The sequence below is a fragment of the Fusarium redolens genome, assembly GCF_020744475.1.
Source record: "Fusarium redolens strain MPI-CAGE-AT-0023 chromosome Unknown BKA55scaffold_6, whole genome shotgun sequence".
NCBI lineage: Eukaryota > Fungi > Ascomycota > Sordariomycetes > Hypocreales > Nectriaceae > Fusarium > Fusarium redolens.
Window position 1 is genome coordinate 1,547,577 of NW_025763669.1, and position 18,007 is coordinate 1,565,583.

The following is an 18,007-nucleotide window of genomic DNA, read 5'->3' on the forward strand; positions in this document are numbered from 1 at the left end:
TCTTTTACAGCTTTCTTGCGGCTCCCAACAAGACTATCGGAACGCACGATCGGCTCTTCCGTTTAGTGACGCAGCTCAACAACAAACCACTATAATACTTCCCGTTCAAGCTCTTTTTATCAGTCATCAAACCACGGGTTTATCTCATCTTTCAAAACCAAATTGTCTCTCGTGTGTGAGCGGCAGAATCACGTGCATCTGAAAATATCTAATCTTTGTTTGATGTTTGTGTTACTAAAGTTATAATCATCTTTTTTAAAGTACCAGCCTCTGAAATGCGCATTTCATGGCGACTCGGCTCCGGGTACGTCGAGTCGGTGGATGACTACATCGGCGTGTTGGTGCCTTTGGAGGAAGCTCATCTTTACAGCCAAGCGGCTAAAGCGAAGGACGCAGGCCATGGGGAAATGCGGGAAGAGGGTGAGATGGATGATCTGGAGATGAAAGAAGAACGCGAGGGCATGCTTGGAGGTGATGCTGCTGAGTATACAGTTGATGGTCTACGCAAAGAAATGAGAGAAGGGCGACGAGGGCAATGGACGACATATGAGAGTGAGTGCAGCATTTAAAGACTGCTGCATTATAAGCTAACGAGGTTTCAGTCAAATCAAAGCTCATGAACAAGGCAATCGGAGATATCGGCATGGGCAGTTACAACTGGCAGCTATTCGTTCTCTGTGGATGTGGATGGTTCGCCGACAACCTTTGGATGCAGGGAGTGTCACTCTGCCTCCCATCTCTATCAGGAGAATTTGGTGTGGATGAAAAGACAGTTCGATACACCACCAGCGCCCTGTTCGTCGGTCTATCGATTGGTAGTTTCTTCTGGGGTATTGGCTCTGATTTCCTCGGTCGCCGCATTGCCTTCAACACTACTCTGCTTATAACCAGTGTCTTCGGCATCATGTCCGCTTATGCCCAAAGCTGGGGCAGTGTTTGCTTCTTCTTTGGTGCCCTGGGTTTCGGCGTTGGCGGCAACCTTCCTGTTGATGGTGCTCTCTTCCTGGAGTTTCTCCCTGATGCTTCCAGCGCTCTGCTCACTCTGCTGTCCGTCTGGTGGCCCTTTGGACAGCTTGTCTCATCTCTGATTGCATGGTACTGTATCGGCAACTGGCCAGTTGAACAGGGTTGGCGATACTTCATTGTCACTATCGGCATTGTCACTTTCGCCATGTTTGTTGTCCGATTCTTCGTCTTCCACCTCTTCGAGTCACCCAAGTTCCTTCTCAACAAGGGTCGTCAACATGAGGCAGTGGCTGTCATTCACGGTCTGGCATACCGTAATGGTACCAAAACTTGGCTTACCTCGGAGCTCCTCGACATGGTTGCTTGTGAGGATGGCGAGGATCTAGCCCATGTTGCAGAGAAAAGGATTCCTGCTCCATCGACCATGGGTTTCCTCCGCGAGAAGCTCCAGTCATTCTCTGGAGAGCGTCTGCGACCTCTATTCCAGAATAAGACCCTCGGCATGGCAACTTCTTTGATCTGGTTCTGCTGGGCCACAATTGGCATGGGGTATCCCCTTTTCAATGCCTTCCTTCCTCAATACTTTGCTCGTGCGCACAACGAAGCGTCAGATAACATGCAATCCGAAACAGACACCATCTCGTCAGACACATACCGTAACTACGCCATCGCCTCTGTCATGGGTGTTCCTGGTTCTCTTCTCGCAGCATACCTTGTTGATCACCCATCCCCCTTCCTCGGTCGTCGAGGAACGCTTGCTAGTTCCACGCTCCTTTCCGCGGTGTTCCTTTTCCTCTTTGTCTTCTACGGCACTACATCAACTGCCCAACTTCTCATGTCTTGTGTTGAGGCTTTCGCCCAAAACATCATGTACGGTGTTCTGTACGCCTTCACCCCTGAGATTTTCCCTGCTCCTGTTCGCGGTGCTGGTACCGGCGTGGCCAGCTTCCTGAACCGCATTACTGGCCTTATGGCACCCATCATTGCTGCTACCGTTCCTGGTGATGGTGCTACCACTCCTATTATCATGTCTGCAGTCCTTATCTTGTCGGCTTTTATTGGCATTTGCCTCATCCCAATCGAGACAAGAGGCGCTTCACGACTTTGAGCCCTCAACTTTCACTTAATTGCGGTCCCGCAAGAGTATTAGGCACCGCATAACCTTTCTAGTTACAACACACGCATACTAACGACCTGGAGTCAAAGAGTGGTCTTGGGTATGGCTTGCATTTCTGATGTCATTTACAACGGGGTTTGGCAGTGGTTTGTATTTGGTGCTATTCATAAAGTTGCCTGTTTAGAGCAAAGTTTAAATCTTCTCTATTAAAAATGTACAACATATATTGATAAAGTTTGCCTATCTGTTACCTTTTGCACCTGCTGGTGCATCAACTCGCCTCTTCCTCAGTGACGTTCCCATGGCATCTCTGACCATAGGGTCTGCTCTAATAGTATTCTGTACAAGCCACTCCCTCATCTTGCCCTGTAGATTGGACGTTGCCTCAGCGTCACCCTTAAAGGGCGCCATTTCCATATCCAACAGTCGTACAGCGTCTCCGTCAAGTTGCTTCGTCAACATTTCAAGGCGATGTAGGCTTTGTCTCAGAGCCTTTTCGTCGTCCTCCTCAGACTTTTCTGGGCCCGTGATCATAAACGCAATGAGAGGTCCTATCTGGTTGAGAGCAATGTAGAAAGTGATCGTCAGTCTCCGGGCGAGAGAGATGATCTGGAAAGGTAGATATGGTGGCAAAGATGTAAATCGGGTGAGGATGGCGTTGATGGCGTTGACAAAAGGTGGGAAGTCGGGACGTGTTACGGCATGGAGCTCGAATACGCAAAGGGCGATCAGAACTAGCCACCGGTAGTATTTACCAAACTCCATATAGCCAAATAACCCAAGAATGTAAATTGATGCGGCAGCAACAACATAGTGAGGCAGGATGCCTGAGACGACGCCACGAGTAACATAGTCTCTGATAGTAACGCATTTTTGCCAGCGTGCAATCTCAGGTCCAAAGCGTTCATATGCAAATCTCTTCGCAGTATCCTGTAGCGTATCACTAGCAACCTTTAGGTGCATGAAAAAGGCGGCAGAATCACCGGCGTCCTTGCCTGCTTTGTCTGGGTGGTGCATGGCAGCCAAGCGGCGGAAGCGCGTCTTGATCTCGCGATCGGCAGCGTCGAGTGGCACTCCAAGATCTGCATAGTATGAGGATATACGGCGCTGTTCATAGTCCGCTTCGAAGATTGTGTAGCAGAGGTAGGCAGCGACAACGAGGATATGAATGGTGCGTCGATGCGAGTTATAGCGGGCAGAGCCAGGGGCAGGCTTGGGGTCGCCGGCGCGAATGGTAAAACCGTAGTAGATGGACTGAAGCCATCCTGTTGCAAGCTATGAGGTGGTTAGCAGGTCAAGCAAGTTCCTTAGAACGGATCTCATACATTTGGGAGAAAGGCCCAACCTAGCATAGACAAATAGCCAGACATGGTGGGCAGCGGATCATTGGTAAATGTTTAGTGAGTTTTGGGATTATATGTGAAAGTGTCAAAGGACAAGAATATTTTTGTCATAAAAACAAGTTGAGAATACCTGTGCAAGTTGGTATTTGATGTGGCCAGGTTGTACCATAGTAAGGAAGTTGCAAAGGATCGCGCTGGCAATTGTTAGTTGGTGTTTCGAGCTCCAGTGCGTCAGAGTGGGTCTAGAGTCTTACAAGCCGAAGCCATTTCTTTGTCATTGCTCCCATGACTCCCCTCTTCAGCTTCAATTATTCATACTACTTTCGCTGATATAGCACCGAATCGTGTATTAATTGTTGAATACTTTACTTTTATGCTCACTCCATGCATAACAACCGCCACAATCAATTGGAAGCCCTTGGCTTCGACGTTGGTCCCGGTTTCAGCGTCTACGATGCAGAGCAAATCATCTCTCTTGAGTAAACCTCAAACCATCACTTCCTACCATTCACACCATTAGATGTTATCGACACTTCATGATCTGCTCTTTGCATGGATCTCCAAAAGAACGCTATGTGGCTGATGAGAGCTATGCGACTGGGATTCTGAGCCAACCATCTCATCGTTCCATTCTACCAGCCCTTACAATGAGTGGATGCATAAAGAAAGTGCCGAAAATAGATGTTGTGACCGTCGAACTATTGATCATATTATTCAACTTGTGGTAATATCTCTTGACATGATTCGTGGCTGCAAAGGCTTGAAACAACTTGCTGGCAGTCAGCATGAGTGTGGCAATTTAAAGTTGAAGATACTGTTATATTGCCTTGAGTTTTCTCAGGTGGCTTTGTTATCACTCGCGGTCTCCCCAGACACTCTCTTTCTGTTTTCTCGCCATGCGACTTTTAAGGATATCGCTGTTTTCTACGGCAGTTTTGGCAGCATGCAATGGTCATGATGAACTTTGCAAGCGCAAATATTCGGACATCACTTTCGTTGGCACACACAACAGCGCTTTTGTTGGAGAACTTCCAGTTCACAACCAATATATCTCGGTCGCAGAACAACTCGATTTAGGCGTACGATTCTTACAGGCTCAGACACAAGACAAGGATGGCAATATACAAACGTGCCATACTTACTGCTGGGAAGTGGATGCTGGGCCATTGCAGAGCTATCTGAAAGAGGTATCAGAATGGATGGGAAAGAACCCAGATGAGGATGTGACGATTCTGCTGACGAACATCGATGCCCTACCAATCGAAAAGTTCGACGACGCTTTCAATAGTACAGGGTTGAAGGACATTGCATTTCGACCCAAGAAGAAGCTCTCCCGAGATGAGTGGCCAACTCTCCAAAAGCTTCTTGACGATGGAACTCGACTTGTTGTATTTATGGGTATGCTTTTGTTGTGTGTATTCGTTTCTTGAGTTTACTGACTCTCCTCAGATTACAACATGGACGAGAGCAAAGTCGACTACATAATTGATGAGTTTGACTATTTTTGGGAGACGCCATTCGGTGAAACTGACTCCTCGTTTCCAACCTGCGAGGTGGATCAACCCGAGAAGGGGGATCCAATTCAACTCATGGGAATCATGAATCATATGTTGAACGACGAGGTCCTGGGCATTGTAATCCCAAATCAAGTCGATGCAAAGACGAATTCAGAGGATTCTATCCAGAAACAGGTAGACCTTTGCGAGGGCAACTGGGGCAGGAGACCGAATGTGGTTCTTGTAAGTGGCTCATAAACTCCATGAAAGGTTTTATTCAACTGACTGCCCCAGTTGGATTGGGTTAACGTTGGAGAGGCAATGGTCGTCCAAATATCTCTAAATGGTTTGTGAGGATTGGACATTTACAAATCTCGCATACGAAGGTCACACCAACAGTTATTCACATAGGCACTTTCCAGTAAATCCACCGAACTACCCACAGATGCATATAACCCATTTTCACTCAACACCATCCAACGACCACAGCAGGACGAGTTACTTGGCCACTAGCGTAATTGGTTTAGTGGCAAAATTTCCCGTTGCCATTCGAGCAGCGTCGGGTTTTTGCATATCTAGAATAATTCCATTCAGTTGAGGTCGTCATATCGTGGTTGTTTTTGGCATGGTGTTGTTGTGTTGTTGATCGAGGGTGTGAGGCGGTATGTAAAAACTTGTCGTTGATTGGTAGCTCGTTAGGTACCTTAGTTGTGAATAGCGGGACGACCCAGGGGTGATGTACCTGGCTAGCGCAGGGGTCATCCCCTGAACAAACTCTATTGCATCCATTGGACCAGTACCGTTGTTAGGTAGTCAACGGCTGGATGCCTCATTGTGTTTACTTGGCCCGCAAAAACAAAGAAAGATGTAATGAATACCCCAGAATACGAGTCTGGAGGCTTTTCTCTTGCCTCCGTGCTGACACCGGCATGATCTGAGGAAAAGCCACGCGATCAGTGATAATGTATCGCACAGGACTAAGACAAGACATGCCAAAGCCCTCGTCAAAGAACCCCTTTTCACAGAACGGAATGCGGAATCTGAATCACTTGGGCTTTTGCTTGTGATGTAGATGAGTATCTTGGCCAGGCCTATGTAGACTACAGCCTAGACAAGATGGAACAGACTTAACTTTCCTGATCGAGCCTGCAATATCACATCCATTCTTCATCTACCTATTGGGGTAACCCATTTGCCGTCCCCTCTACGGTCTACACCTCATCTTAGTGGCGCGCCTCCTTTTCCGGCTATGTCTCCCTGATCTTCCTACCAGCCTTAGCAAATACTCAATTTAGCATCCAATTTGTGATTTCATTTGGTATCTTTGGCTTTCTTTCTCCCTCTTCACCTTCATTTGTTTTCTCTCCCCCATCATTCTATATCTCCCCCACATCTTCAGACCCATACAATGTTGCTTCGCAAGCTCGGGCATGCCCTGGCTGCGACAGCAGGTAGGTTTGCCCTCTCTTCTGGAAGAGAACTTTTTCTCTTTCGTTATTGCTGCTGACAATCTTCTTTCGCAGCCCTGTTTCCAGTCACTTTTGCCAAAGACAAAGATGAAGGCGGCCAATCCACCTTTGTTTCCCCAGATGGAGACGTAGCCTTTGCGATTGATATTGGCGAGAACACCAACACCGAAGTCTACTTTAGTCTCCGCGTCAAGAAGAATCGATCATGGGGCGCTGTTGGCCTTGGAAGCGAGGATATGCCCGGAGCCCTATTCCTCATGTTATACAAGAGCCGAACCACCAACAATGTTACATTCTCCCCGCGACTCGCCTACGGCCATTACGAGCCCTATTATTGGGATGAGATGGATTACGAAATTCTTAATACCACAGGTATTATCGACGATCACATGGTAGCCACAATTCGCTGCAAGAGTGGATGTCGTAGTTGGCCATCGCATGGTGGACAGAAGGGGTACCTCGATGTATACGATCACAACAGCAAGGCCGTATTCGCTTTTGGACCAAAGGAGGACTACTACAGTGACGATACGGACGCACCTTTGAAGTATCATGCAGGATACGGCACTTTCTCACTCGACATCAAACGAACACACGGAAAATCCGAGCTACCATCTCTTAGCGATTCAACAAAAGATGTTGGATCCGAGCTTATTTACGCGACGAAGGCCAAGCCAAACTGGGCATCACCGCTTCACGGAGTCTTTATGGTCTTATCAATCATATTCCTTATGCCAGTTGGCGTTGTTCTGCTGAGGTCTGGAGGCTGGGTCAAGTGGCATGCTCTGAACCAGTCCATTGCGACTCTTGGTGTTTTTGCGGGGTTTGGTATTGGTATTGCGAACAGTTTCTATTATCAAAGAGTAAGTCCATCCTGATGGATCTGGACCTGTCACTTACGAATATCACAGTCTCGAAGTTTTGATGATCCTCACCAAATTATTGGATTCGTCGTCACGGGCTTATTGCTTGGGCAATTTGGATTGGGAGTAATGCACCATACTCAATACAGGAGAACACAGGCCCCGACCAAGTATGGCAAGTTTCATCTTTGGGTTGGCCGTATTATTCTATTCCTAGGCACTTTGAACGCATTCCTGTAAGTTGTCACATTCATACATTTGTTGCCCAGTGCTAACCTTCATCAGCGGCTTCACTTTTGCTCTGAACCGAAAATTTGGCATGCTCCTCGCTCTTCTCATCATCTTCATCTGCATAAGCAGCCTCATCTTGATATATGGCCGCCGATACATGGACAAGCGCCGTCTTGGTCCTCGTGGCCCGGGTCTCGCCGGCCCTCAGCAATACAGTGCACCGCCATGGCGAGAGCCTCCTCCCCAACACATGGGCTATCCATCCGATCCTCCGCCAGGCTATCAACCGCCATCAAACCAGGCTGGGCTTGGCCAAATGTCACCTGCATTGCGATCGCCATCCCCGTGGCAATCAAATGACAAGGATGACGATGCAGATTTGAATCTGGGACGTGAGCAGCGACCGAGGGAGTTTTGATGAACAGTTTGAGTTTGGGTACTGGAGTTGGTGTTTATGTTAGCTTTCAGGCAATAAAGAGAATATGTGTGATCGAAATGTTGGTAGTAAAGAGTGAGACCGTGACCTGTTGTCTATGTCGGCCTGACCTGAAACCATGGGATATAAACGACACATTGCTTCAAGGTCAAGTGGGATTAAACAGCAACGGATTTACCAACTCGGTCTAATACAAAGTTTTCGCCCAAGAATGTAAGCAAGGTCAATCAGTAACTTAAATTCGTACTGTACGTAGTTGAATGGCCTCGATGTGAGTTTTATAAAAGGACCACAGTTGTTTATCCTCGGAATCTTCACTATGTACGGAGGTTTAGGGTAGCTTGGAAGTTATTTGTAGCACTTGCAGTAATGGTACATCAAGCTTCATTTCTTGAGGGGAACCCAGTAGTTACTTTTCAAAGAAGTGGTGTCTTTCGTCACACTTGGAGTGGGTGCGTTGCGTTGTGCTGTAGTTGGGCTGATGCATTACCGACCTCGGATCGCGATGCCGTACCTCAACTCATCTTCGTCTGAAAATTAACTCAACGACAGCAAACAGTTCCCTCTCCCAACATCAAGTCACAATAACACTCCTCAAACGGCAACCATGTCAGTCAAAGTCAACGTCGAAAACTTGAGTCTTCGGATTAGGGCCACTCCCCTGACACAAGAGGAATTCGCACCATTTGGAGATGTTGTCTCCAACCCACGACCAAGTCTTCTTCCATCAAAACACGCATCTGAAGGTGGTTCACTCCCGTACAACGGCACCACTGCCAATCAAGGAACAGCAATTCGCTATGCCGATGTCAGCAAGCCTCAGGATCTCCTCTCACAGGCTCCTAGCAGCAATAGCCGATTGATCATGAGCCAATTCGTCTGCGAAGCGAGAACTTTGGCACCTGCAAGCGATGATGCTTCACAGAACGAGTTTGCCGTCAACATTCTTGAACGACACCCATTCACTTCTCAAACTTTTGCTCCCTTGGCCTCTACCGCTTCAAGCTACTTGATCATCGTGGCCCCATCGCTGCCCCCATCTCCCCAAGATGATGGTCTACCTGTACCAAGTGGAGAGGGTCTACCCGGTAGAGGTCTCCCTGATCTGAAGGGGTTGCGTGCGTTTGTAGCAACAGACCGCCAAGCTGTGACTTATGCGGCTGGGACATGGCACGCTCCAATGGTAGCTCTCGGTAAGAAGGAGACAACGTTGGATTTCCTGGTTATTCAGTTCTCCTCTGGGGTTGATATCCAAGACTGTCAGATCGTCACATTCGAGGGGCAAGACTCCAAGGAACCTGACATTAAAGTGCGCGTCCCGCGAGGCGGAAGAGTTACCGCCAGACTGTAGCCAGACCAAGACACGCGATATTTGAGGATCACACAATGCGTAACCAGACGGTGGCTGAGTACAAATAGTTGGGCATGCAATTTAAAATATATGCTTCGTTTACTCGAGGACTACATGTTACGATATTAAAACCCTAGGCTTTACCGTTTCAGCTAATCTTGAATTGAACAAGCTCAGGTTGGCCAATATAATGACAGCAATAATACGAAAATGACAAGAATAGTTCTCATATCCATAGACAACACCACGTTGCCAAAAGCTTAGTCATCGTGCATTCCTATCATAAGGCGAGGACTTTTAAACTGTTCTTATAACTAGTCAGGGCCATTCGTCAATCAATCTATCGTCTTTGTAGAATCTGGGGGGAACATTGCAAATCAGTTGACAGTTGCAACAAGCTGTGTTGTATCCTGAGCCAAAATGGTAGCCCGATTTGAAGCTGCCGAGGCTCGCAACAAGCTGGAGGATCTCTCTGGAATCCAACTTGAGCCAGGCGAGAACCCATACAACGCCCTCATCAAGGCCTGCAACAACGAACCTGTAAGTGGCTTTTTATTCGAACTTGCTGTTCCCAAGCTCACGATGTCAGGCTGAGATCCAAACTTTGTACTCTGTCCATCGGACAAAGAGAAATGGCCAACAGGTGGAGAAGTTTTTGTCCTCTGACTTCAAGGAACTGGTCATTGACCAGACACTCCTGCGGCTTGAAGACCCGACTGTGGAGCCGGGCTTCCGTGACAATAGGAACTGTTTGGTCATCTGGGCCAGACCCCCAGACCACGTTATCCGATTAGCCTCCAAGGTCAATGAGTTACTCAAGAAGGCCGCACCTAGTGAGGGGATTCAATTCTAGAGTCAAACAACAGATGCTAACAATTAAAAAGGCGTCTGGCTTATGCCCTCGCATAGGATGCATCTGACAACCCTCGAGGTTGCATTCTCCAAAACACCCCAGGAGATTGCTGCTTTCGTATCGACTCTGAGGCCAGCTATCCCTGACATTGTGAACTACCCATATCATCACAGGTCTCGCCTTGTTAAGCCTATGGTTTCTTATGATTTGTCTGCTTTTGCCCTCTCGTTCCTCCCTGCGTCAGGTGAAGCAACACTCTCCCCTCCTCTCACCGAACCTGTTGTCACAGAGGGGGTCATACAGGGAGACGACTACACATATCATCATCTACGTCGCGATGTGTACGACAAGGTGCAGGAGAGTGGTGTGGTTGTTGGATCAAGATATCAAGTCCCCAGTGCACACATCACGCTTGGACGCTATCTGAACCACGATGACCATGACACGCCAGAGAAGAGGGCAGCCTGGGTTCAGGCTATTGATGAGGTCAATGCATGGCTAGAGAAGGAGGTCTGGGATAATCCAGACTCCGAGTATAATGCCGGCGAGTGGCTAATCGGTCATGAGAGAGGACTGGATGCACGAAATGGCACACTCTGGTATGGAGGCGGCAAGACTATAATGCTGGGGGAAGGATTTTAGAATAGCATCAGAGCATTAGACCTATAGACCGATACATCCTTGCTGTTTTGAAGCTTTCTCAACCATGACCATGACTCACGGGCCCTATCCTGCTTGACGTTGAGGGGTAATGACTCAACCCTTAAATTTTGTTCATCACCATAAAGGCATTTTCTCGTGCTTTGCTTTAGAAAAGTCGTGTTGGTGCAACACAGAGAGTTTTTTTTCATTCGTTCCCTATGAAACATGCCTCAAATCGAGGGCGTGTACCTCCTTTCGCCTGTGTCCATCCATGATGCCCAAATGCCGCCGAGGTAAGCATAGAAATGGTGACCCTGAGACCCCAAACACAAAGCACTTAGAACACCAGAGCAGCACCCTTCGTCTTCTTGTCACCACTTTTTTTTAATGTCAGCATATTGTAGAGTCTGTGGAGCCAAGAGATCACGTACCCAAGCTCGAAGTGCTTGCATCGCTTCAGCGCCAGCTGGAGCTTGGTCTTGCACTTGACACACTCCAATCGCAGAACAACCTTCTTGGTGGTCTTGGCCTTCTTGTGGAAGACAGGCTTGGTCTGACCACCATAACCGGACTGCTTGCGGTCGTATCGTCGCTTACCCTGGGCGAACAGAGAGGCCTTGCCAGCCTTGTACTGGGTGACCTTGTGCTGGGTGTGCTTGCGGCACTCCTTGCCCTTGCAGTAGGTGTTGCGGGTCTTGGGAATGTTGACCTGTAGGAGCCAGAATGTTAGCTATCTGGTGATGTTCGAGTATCAAGACCTCTGCCAGATCTCAGCATATCGAGTCGCACGCCCACGAGACAGTTTGAGAGAAAAGATCGAATCGTCGGAAAGGGCTTCAAAGGCGCAACAAGTGACGCCTTCGAGTATCGTCGGTTCGAGGTTGGGCGTGATCGTTTCGAGTTCGTGTCCCTTCAGGTTGCTCCGAAAATTCATCCCACTTTCTCCCAGTGACTGTCATAGTGCGCGGGTGGTCGAATGGCTCGAGAAAACGGCATTGCATCCTTAACAATACGATGATGCTATTGTTGATGCTGGTAATGAGGCTTTGGGCTGCAGCGACGTACCATTTTGACGACGATGTACGGTGCCGTTCTTTGGGTGTGTTTGGTGATGCAAGTTCCAAAGACTGGCTAAAATTGGGAGGTTTTGGGTGAATTCTCACTTTGTGGGCAGCCGACCCTACCTAGCCCCATTCGGGCGGTGTGGCACTCGCTTGTGTCAGCCACAGTTGAGCGCCTGAGATATTGGGCAATCGTGGTTAACGCCTCATCCCGGTGAGGCGAAGGTGAAGGTACGTACCGTGGAGCTCACCCCACGATGAGATGGAAGTGGAAAGGACAGACTACGACCGGCCCCACCATTCCATTGGGATCCTATGCGCATCCTAGGTGTTCTCAAGGGACGTTTTCAGGGACAACAGTTAGTCACATACAGGAGACGATACAAAAGCGTTAATCAAAATGGATCCCTACTCGGCCGAAGGCGAATTGATCAATATTCACAACCATTTCCATCAAGGCCAGTATCAGGAAGTTATCGACTTTGATACCTCTTCCTTCTCCCCTGACAACGCCCTGCCCGCGCGCATTCTCGTCCTCCGAGCTCGATTGGCTCTTGGACAGGCAGAAGATGTTCTCGATGACGTGAAGGGCGAGTCTGAACCTGAGCTCCAGGCCCTGGGTGCTCTTGCTGAATTCAACTTGGGTAAGGCCGATTCTGCGGTCCAGACGATCGAGAAGCTGGCCTCTTCAGCTGCCGACAACACAACGGTACAGGTTATCGGAGGAACGGTTCTCCAAGCTGCTGGAAAATCTGAGGAGGCACTTTCTCTTCTCACTCAACATCAGGGAAGCCGTAAGCTCACCTAGAGGTCGAATCATGCTTAGAATGCCGCTGACCGCTATTATTCAGTCGATGCTGTCTCCCTTATCGTCCAGATTCACCTGCAGCAAAACCGAACCGACCTCGCACTCAAGGAAGTCTCTGCCGCAAGGCGATGGGCTCAAGATAGTCTCTTGGTCAACCTGGCCGAGTCGTGGGTTGGATTAAGAGTGGTAAGTGTTCAATAGGTATGGGAAATACATTCACTAAGACGGTGTAGGGTGGTGAGAAGTACCAGCAGGCCTTCTACGTCTTTGAAGAGCTCGCCCAAGCTCCCTCGACCTCATCAGTTCGAAGTCTTGTTTCGCAAGCTGTCTGCGAACTGCACCTCGGCCGAACAGAAGAAGCCCAGGCTGCTCTCGAACAGGCCCTGGAGAAGGACGCTAACAACGCCGACGCGATTGCGAATCTGCTCGTTCTCAATGTTATCTCCGGCAACCAGTCCGATGAATTCACACAGTCAGTCCCATTATCCGATCTCCATCTTTAAGCAAGTTTATACTCATATTTGCTAGGAAACTGAAGAGCGTCAAGCCTGACCATCAATTCTTAGCCGACTTGGAGGAGAAGAGCGCCTTGTTTGATAAAGCTGCCACAAAATACAGCCCCAAGGTGTCGGCATGATTTAGACTATGCGTATGAATTGCTAAAATTAATGGCGGGCGCATTATTAATAGACGATTGGACCTCCTTGGCAATGGTTATTGAGATCTTGTACGTAAGGCGACAGTACGTCCGAGTCACAGAGAAGGCCAGGATCATGAAAACATATCAAGACTTTTGACTGCAGAAGAATTAAACTCAAACCTGGCAAGGGAACGGACAACCACTTATGTGCGGGCTTGTAATTCTTAAACCTTCTGAGCTAAGGATATTCTGCATATGGGATAAGCTGTTCTCGCAAGATCTGACATACCTTCCGAAAACCAATTTTGTCAAGATAGGCCGCCGATTCGTCCATTTACCGTGTAAACAAAGTGCCGACCAATGTAGCTAACGACTGTTGATTGTTCTCTGAGTTGCTGAATCTCAAAAGCATTATCGTCCATGATGTCGTCACGAGACACTAGTAGGGATACCGACTAGTAGTCCATATTGTTAGATTCAGCTCAGTTCGTCGCACCCAAGAAACAGGATGTGCTGCTGTAACAGCCTGAGATTGCACGAGGGGATAATTTATTTGGGTGAGCAGGCGTATTAGCTCGCTCAAAAGTTCAGAAACTAGAACATCCATATCATAAAAGGAGTCAATTCTTTCCGTCACCGTCAATCCTAAACCCCGTGATAAAAAGAGAACAAGTCTCATGTACCCATGTCATAAAGCATCGTGACGGCTCACACGAAACTCCCGAATTTCCCAACCAAGATGTCATCATCATTCGCTAACGCTCAACTCGGCTCTGAAGCCCTCTTAAATTCTTTTGTCTAAGCATTGGACGTAATTGCTCATTTCTTCTTGTTGGGGAACTTGGGAGCGCCAATGTCGCTGCCTCGCAACTTGACATTGAGCACTCGCTCCATGGCGCCGAGCACCTTCTGATCGGGGGCGGCAGTGCCTCGCTCGAAGTCGGCGACGATAGCCTGGGTGGTGTTGCATCGGGTAGCAAGATCCTTCTGGGTCATCTTAGGCTCAACTTGCTGGCGAGCCTTGGAGATGACATCGCCAACAGTCTTGCCGATGGTGTTGGGCTTAATGATGTCGTCGGATCGATCAACCTTTGTCATACGCTGACCCTCTGGTGCAGAACCCTGCAAAATAGTTAGTGTGTGCTACAGAGAGATGATAGACATGCTGTACGTACGGCATTGGCAGAAGAGTACTTCTTCTCGGTAGTAAGACCGCCAGCTCGTTGGGCAGCGTTCAGAGCAGCCTTTCCTCGAACAACAGTCTCTCGCTGGGCAGCGCCGGAGCCACGTGTGCGGCTACCGATCTTGGTGGTGGTATCCCAGTCATCCATTTTGAAGATATGAAGTTTTGTCGAACAGAAGATGTGTGCTCTAGAGCGAGATTTGACTCGATGCGACGATGTGGAAGAAGTGTTGTTTGTTGAGAGTAAGAATGGAATATAGATCAAGCTGAAGTTCTGGGCGACAAAGAATTTATGGGGAAAGTGATGGAATGGACGGAGGGGTTTAGACTTGGACTTGGGTCACTGAGTCAATCGGCGGGGGACTATAATTGGCACCGTGCATTGGTGGCCTCTCTTTGCATGCGCCTTGTTATCCCAGCGGTAAGGCTGCCTCGGATTTGGTTACCAAGCCCTGGAGATAACAGTGTGGCCAGACGTGTTAATTTTCACTCGCACCGCCACTGGTGGCTCATGTGTCGCCTCTTCGCAGCCCATAGAAGGTGCTAGACTTTCTGGATCGGACCCTTTTTTGCAAGGGTTGAGACGGGGCACGGAGACGCCTATGCCGGTGCTGATAATACACAGGCAGACGGGTCCGGCCTGACTCTCTGAGTGAAAAGACTCAATGACGATGAAGCGGGACCCAGACGTGCTTGACGAGGTGACGTGCTCTCGTGCTCTTTCATCTTACACTACACGTAAAGATTCTATCGCTCCTAGGTTGATGACTAATGGCAGATTGATCCTTGGAGGCTCAGCCGCTCAGTGGTAGATGAAGTGTCCATCCCGTAAAGCCAACTACGGTACCTTGATGGACAACTTTTAACCTCGGACTTGCTTAATAGATATTGAAACAAAGACCTTTAAATCTTGGTGCTCGGGTCCTCCTTTATCTCTTCTTCTCCTGTGTCACTCCCATCCCGTTAGGCTGGGGGAGGTTCATCTTCACGGCTTTTTCGACAGATGCATGACCGACCCTTGGCTTGCCTATGGACGGCTTGTCTGAGGGCTCGCCGCTTCTATTGGCCGTCCTCGTTGCAGACTTTGTTGATCGACTCTCGAAGAGATGGTGGTATGTTTTTACCATCTTGACTACAGCTTGGGTATATTTTGCTCTTGCAAAGAGACTCGATATTTTACTTACCCTAGGCTTTGTTGCTTGGAAACATGCTTCTGTGATGGCCTCGCTTGTAAGCCACATCAAATCAAGGTACATCACGGATGTCGCCTTTGGTATAGGCGCAACATTTCTAGTTGGTTGTTATGTCTCAAGATGGACTTTTCCTCGCAAGGTCAATCCCTCGACTAGTACTCCTCATCCACTGCTGATTCCTAGTCGCATAACTCATCATAGATTTTATCCCAAGAAGCATTCTTTTTCTTATCCATACCTCGTGGTTTGCATCCCGATAGGGGTCTCGGATAATGCCAGTGGTATTCTATTTGCAAATATCCACGGCCCATGGTCTTGGTTCACACACTTGTTCGGATTGAGAGCCTTGTTCGATGTTTGTCCTGCTGATCACCTACAATGCAAACAGTCGGACAATGGCTTGCGCGGAAAATTGGAGGCATATCTGGAGCCTGAGGTTTGCTGCGCTCCCTTACAGTCGAAGTCAGACTGACAAGCGTAGGGTATTGATGCCTCGCGATATCCGTATGCTTATCTTTTGACTGCGGCACAACTTTCAGGCTTTCACTTTAACCCGGTAAGCTGCTGGTTCCTTTACTCATCAGATAAGGTCCTTGAGGCAATCATTCTGGAGATAAACAATGTCTTCGGGGAGAGGCACCCCTATCTTCTCGTGGGAGAATTACAGAAACAAGAAGAAGAACATATTCAGGATATGACCCATAACGACCAAGTTCTTCAGCGCGCTCAAATAAAAACATCATGGCGAAAGAGATTTCATGTTTCGCCTTTCAACTCGCGAAAGGGGTCATACTCTATACTTGTGAAAGATCCCCTCGAGCCTGGAATGCAAGGATTTCGAGGACTTGATATCTCTATCACTCTCTCGTCGTCAAAGGACCAGCCGAAACTTGTTGCAAAATTGCTATCTGAAGGCGAAGCTATTAATCCCTACAGAATGAGCATATTAGGAAGGGTCGGTTTCATTTCCAGCTGGCTATGTTCGGTTCTGACTATCCTTCCTCGATTCATGATGCAATCAGCCATCCTCTTCTTCAAGCATAATATTCATTTCTGGTATCGACCTGAACCTCTCAAGGACAGCATAGGACGTTAGGCAAATGGGATCGAGAAAATTCTCGAACAAGTATTTCGTGAATACTTGGAGTATCTTGCCCAACAGTCAACCGCCCCGGTCATTATCCGATACATGCCCGGGGGAGTTGCTGAAGCTTCGGAAGAGACATTCATCTCACCCTCAACATACGACCCCGGAGACTCTACTTGCGAGATCAAGCTCAAAGTGTTGACGCCGCTTTTCTATTCACGCTTCGTTTACTATGCACATGATTCTGAGGCCATCTTCTGCGAGATGGCTGAAAGCTGTACCATTTGGACTGACAAGCCGGAACAGCTGACAAAGGTCTTTTTGAAGAAGGGTTCCCCACCTATTCATGCTTACAATCTGCTTGATTACATGCACTTTCAGCTCATCAAAAACCTAAGACGCCGACCAGATAAGGTCGAGAGACCATTGACTTCTACCAATGGACATTCGTCCTCAGTGAAAGGCATTGATATCCGGGAGTTTCGAATGTCATCAATGGACGCCTTTGTTCTTGAACAAGTGGATACCGAACTCAAAAACGCGTATTTGAGGTCTGTTGTTCGCCTCTTTGTGGCTGATCGCATTGCTATGAGAAGTGTCGGGCTACTTGGCATGATGGAGTTCATAGGAAGAGTGGGCGCCTCATGGGTGCTAGCGTTGCTCATCACGCAGGCCATTTTGGGCTTCTCATGATAATCATTCTTTTGGTGGACAGAAGCACGGGAAGCGCCCATCCCTTATGACCGCGCCATATCGTTCACAGGTTAACGTCCTGCCTCCAACATACATTCGGCACAACTGATATTGATACGTTTGGGACGATTCAAAACAGGCTATAAACCGACGACGATTTGAGATTGTTTGAGCTGACCAATCAGCACCACGAACTATCAAGTCCCAGGCGTTGAGCTCTCCACTGCCCCGCGATTCTTATCATCATTCTGATCAAGCTGTCACTGAGCTTGCTGCCTCGAATTTGAAATCGAGAGCTTCTCAAAGCTTTAGGAATTGCTTGACCGACAGTAATCTGCTGCCAGACTGTCATTGCAACTCCAACTATACAGTACCCACAGCCCCTGCATACACTCGGTATATTTCAAATTGTCTCAATTCCAAATACTATACGCATGAAGCGGGGCTTCGTGCTTCGTCTCCATCGAGACTACTCAATGAAGAATGACAAATATCTCTGTCAACGTCACACAGCACTTGGTAAAAGTACCAGGGGCGCCCGACGAACTAAGGCTGACGATGCGACTCACCAATGG

At 48.3% G+C, this 18,007-nt stretch overlaps 9 protein-coding genes across 9 annotated transcripts; 6 read left to right on the forward strand and 3 right to left on the reverse strand.

Annotated features, from left to right (window-relative positions):
* Nucleotides 1–275: 275 nt before the first annotated feature.
* Nucleotides 276–2,074, forward strand: BKA55DRAFT_688608 (major facilitator superfamily domain-containing protein; the record flags this gene model as incomplete). The annotated part of the gene is made up of 2 exons (XM_046199238.1): nt 276–552; nt 603–2,074. The coding sequence occupies 2 exons, from the start codon at nt 276–278 to the stop codon at nt 2,072–2,074; spliced, it is 1,749 nt and encodes a 582-aa protein (XP_046051170.1).
* A 249-nt stretch (nt 2,075–2,323) lies between these two features.
* BKA55DRAFT_508777 (uncharacterized protein) lies at nt 2,324–3,453 on the reverse strand (the record flags this gene model as incomplete). The annotated part of the gene is made up of 2 exons (XM_046187467.1): nt 2,324–3,358; nt 3,409–3,453. 2 exons carry the CDS (start codon nt 3,451–3,453, stop codon nt 2,324–2,326), a joined length of 1,080 nt encoding a protein of 359 aa, XP_046051171.1.
* Nucleotides 3,454–4,322: 869 nt separating this feature from the next.
* BKA55DRAFT_537988 (PLC-like phosphodiesterase) lies at nt 4,323–5,276 on the forward strand (the record flags this gene model as incomplete). The annotated part of the gene is made up of 3 exons (XM_046189982.1): nt 4,323–4,824; nt 4,876–5,165; nt 5,217–5,276. The coding sequence occupies 3 exons, from the start codon at nt 4,323–4,325 to the stop codon at nt 5,274–5,276; spliced, it is 852 nt and encodes a 283-aa protein (XP_046051172.1).
* An 846-nt stretch (nt 5,277–6,122) lies between these two features.
* On the forward strand, nt 6,123–8,283 carry BKA55DRAFT_322197 (uncharacterized protein). Its single transcript, XM_046185690.1, has 4 exons — nt 6,123–6,373; nt 6,446–7,254; nt 7,303–7,490; nt 7,540–8,283. The coding sequence occupies exons 1-4, from the start codon at nt 6,331–6,333 to the stop codon at nt 7,901–7,903; spliced, it is 1,404 nt and encodes a 467-aa protein (XP_046051173.1). The 5' UTR covers nt 6,123–6,330; the 3' UTR covers nt 7,904–8,283.
* A 245-nt stretch (nt 8,284–8,528) lies between these two features.
* On the forward strand, nt 8,529–10,767 carry BKA55DRAFT_508611 (ureidoglycolate hydrolase-domain-containing protein; the record flags this gene model as incomplete). Its single annotated transcript, XM_046187451.1, is given in 5 exon segments — nt 8,529–9,254; nt 9,591–9,672; nt 9,688–9,812; nt 9,862–10,105; nt 10,157–10,767. 5 exon segments carry the CDS (start codon nt 8,529–8,531, stop codon nt 10,765–10,767), a joined length of 1,788 nt encoding a protein of 595 aa, XP_046051174.1.
* A 22-nt stretch (nt 10,768–10,789) lies between these two features.
* Nucleotides 10,790–12,115, reverse strand: BKA55DRAFT_564517 (40s ribosomal protein L44e). The gene is made up of 3 exons (XM_046192499.1): nt 11,833–12,115; nt 11,199–11,476; nt 10,790–11,144 (listed from the first exon to the last, which is right to left on the reverse strand). The coding sequence occupies exons 1-3, from the start codon at nt 11,833–11,835 to the stop codon at nt 11,105–11,107; spliced, it is 321 nt and encodes a 106-aa protein (XP_046051175.1). The 5' UTR covers nt 11,836–12,115; the 3' UTR covers nt 10,790–11,104.
* A 113-nt stretch (nt 12,116–12,228) lies between these two features.
* On the forward strand, nt 12,229–13,273 carry BKA55DRAFT_537992 (coatomer epsilon subunit-domain-containing protein; the record flags this gene model as incomplete). The annotated part of the gene is made up of 4 exons (XM_046189983.1): nt 12,229–12,622; nt 12,680–12,822; nt 12,870–13,108; nt 13,165–13,273. The coding sequence occupies 4 exons, from the start codon at nt 12,229–12,231 to the stop codon at nt 13,271–13,273; spliced, it is 885 nt and encodes a 294-aa protein (XP_046051176.1).
* An 822-nt stretch (nt 13,274–14,095) lies between these two features.
* On the reverse strand, nt 14,096–14,607 carry BKA55DRAFT_537993 (multi protein bridging factor 1-domain-containing protein; the record flags this gene model as incomplete). Its single annotated transcript, XM_046189984.1, has 2 exons — nt 14,096–14,398; nt 14,452–14,607. The coding sequence occupies 2 exons, from the start codon at nt 14,605–14,607 to the stop codon at nt 14,096–14,098; spliced, it is 459 nt and encodes a 152-aa protein (XP_046051177.1).
* An 855-nt stretch (nt 14,608–15,462) lies between these two features.
* On the forward strand, nt 15,463–17,432 carry BKA55DRAFT_592868 (uncharacterized protein; the record flags this gene model as incomplete). The annotated part of the gene is made up of 4 exons (XM_046195457.1): nt 15,463–15,571; nt 15,913–16,088; nt 16,134–16,743; nt 16,780–17,432. The coding sequence occupies 4 exons, from the start codon at nt 15,463–15,465 to the stop codon at nt 17,430–17,432; spliced, it is 1,548 nt and encodes a 515-aa protein (XP_046051178.1).
* Nucleotides 17,433–18,007: the final 575 nt, after the last annotated feature.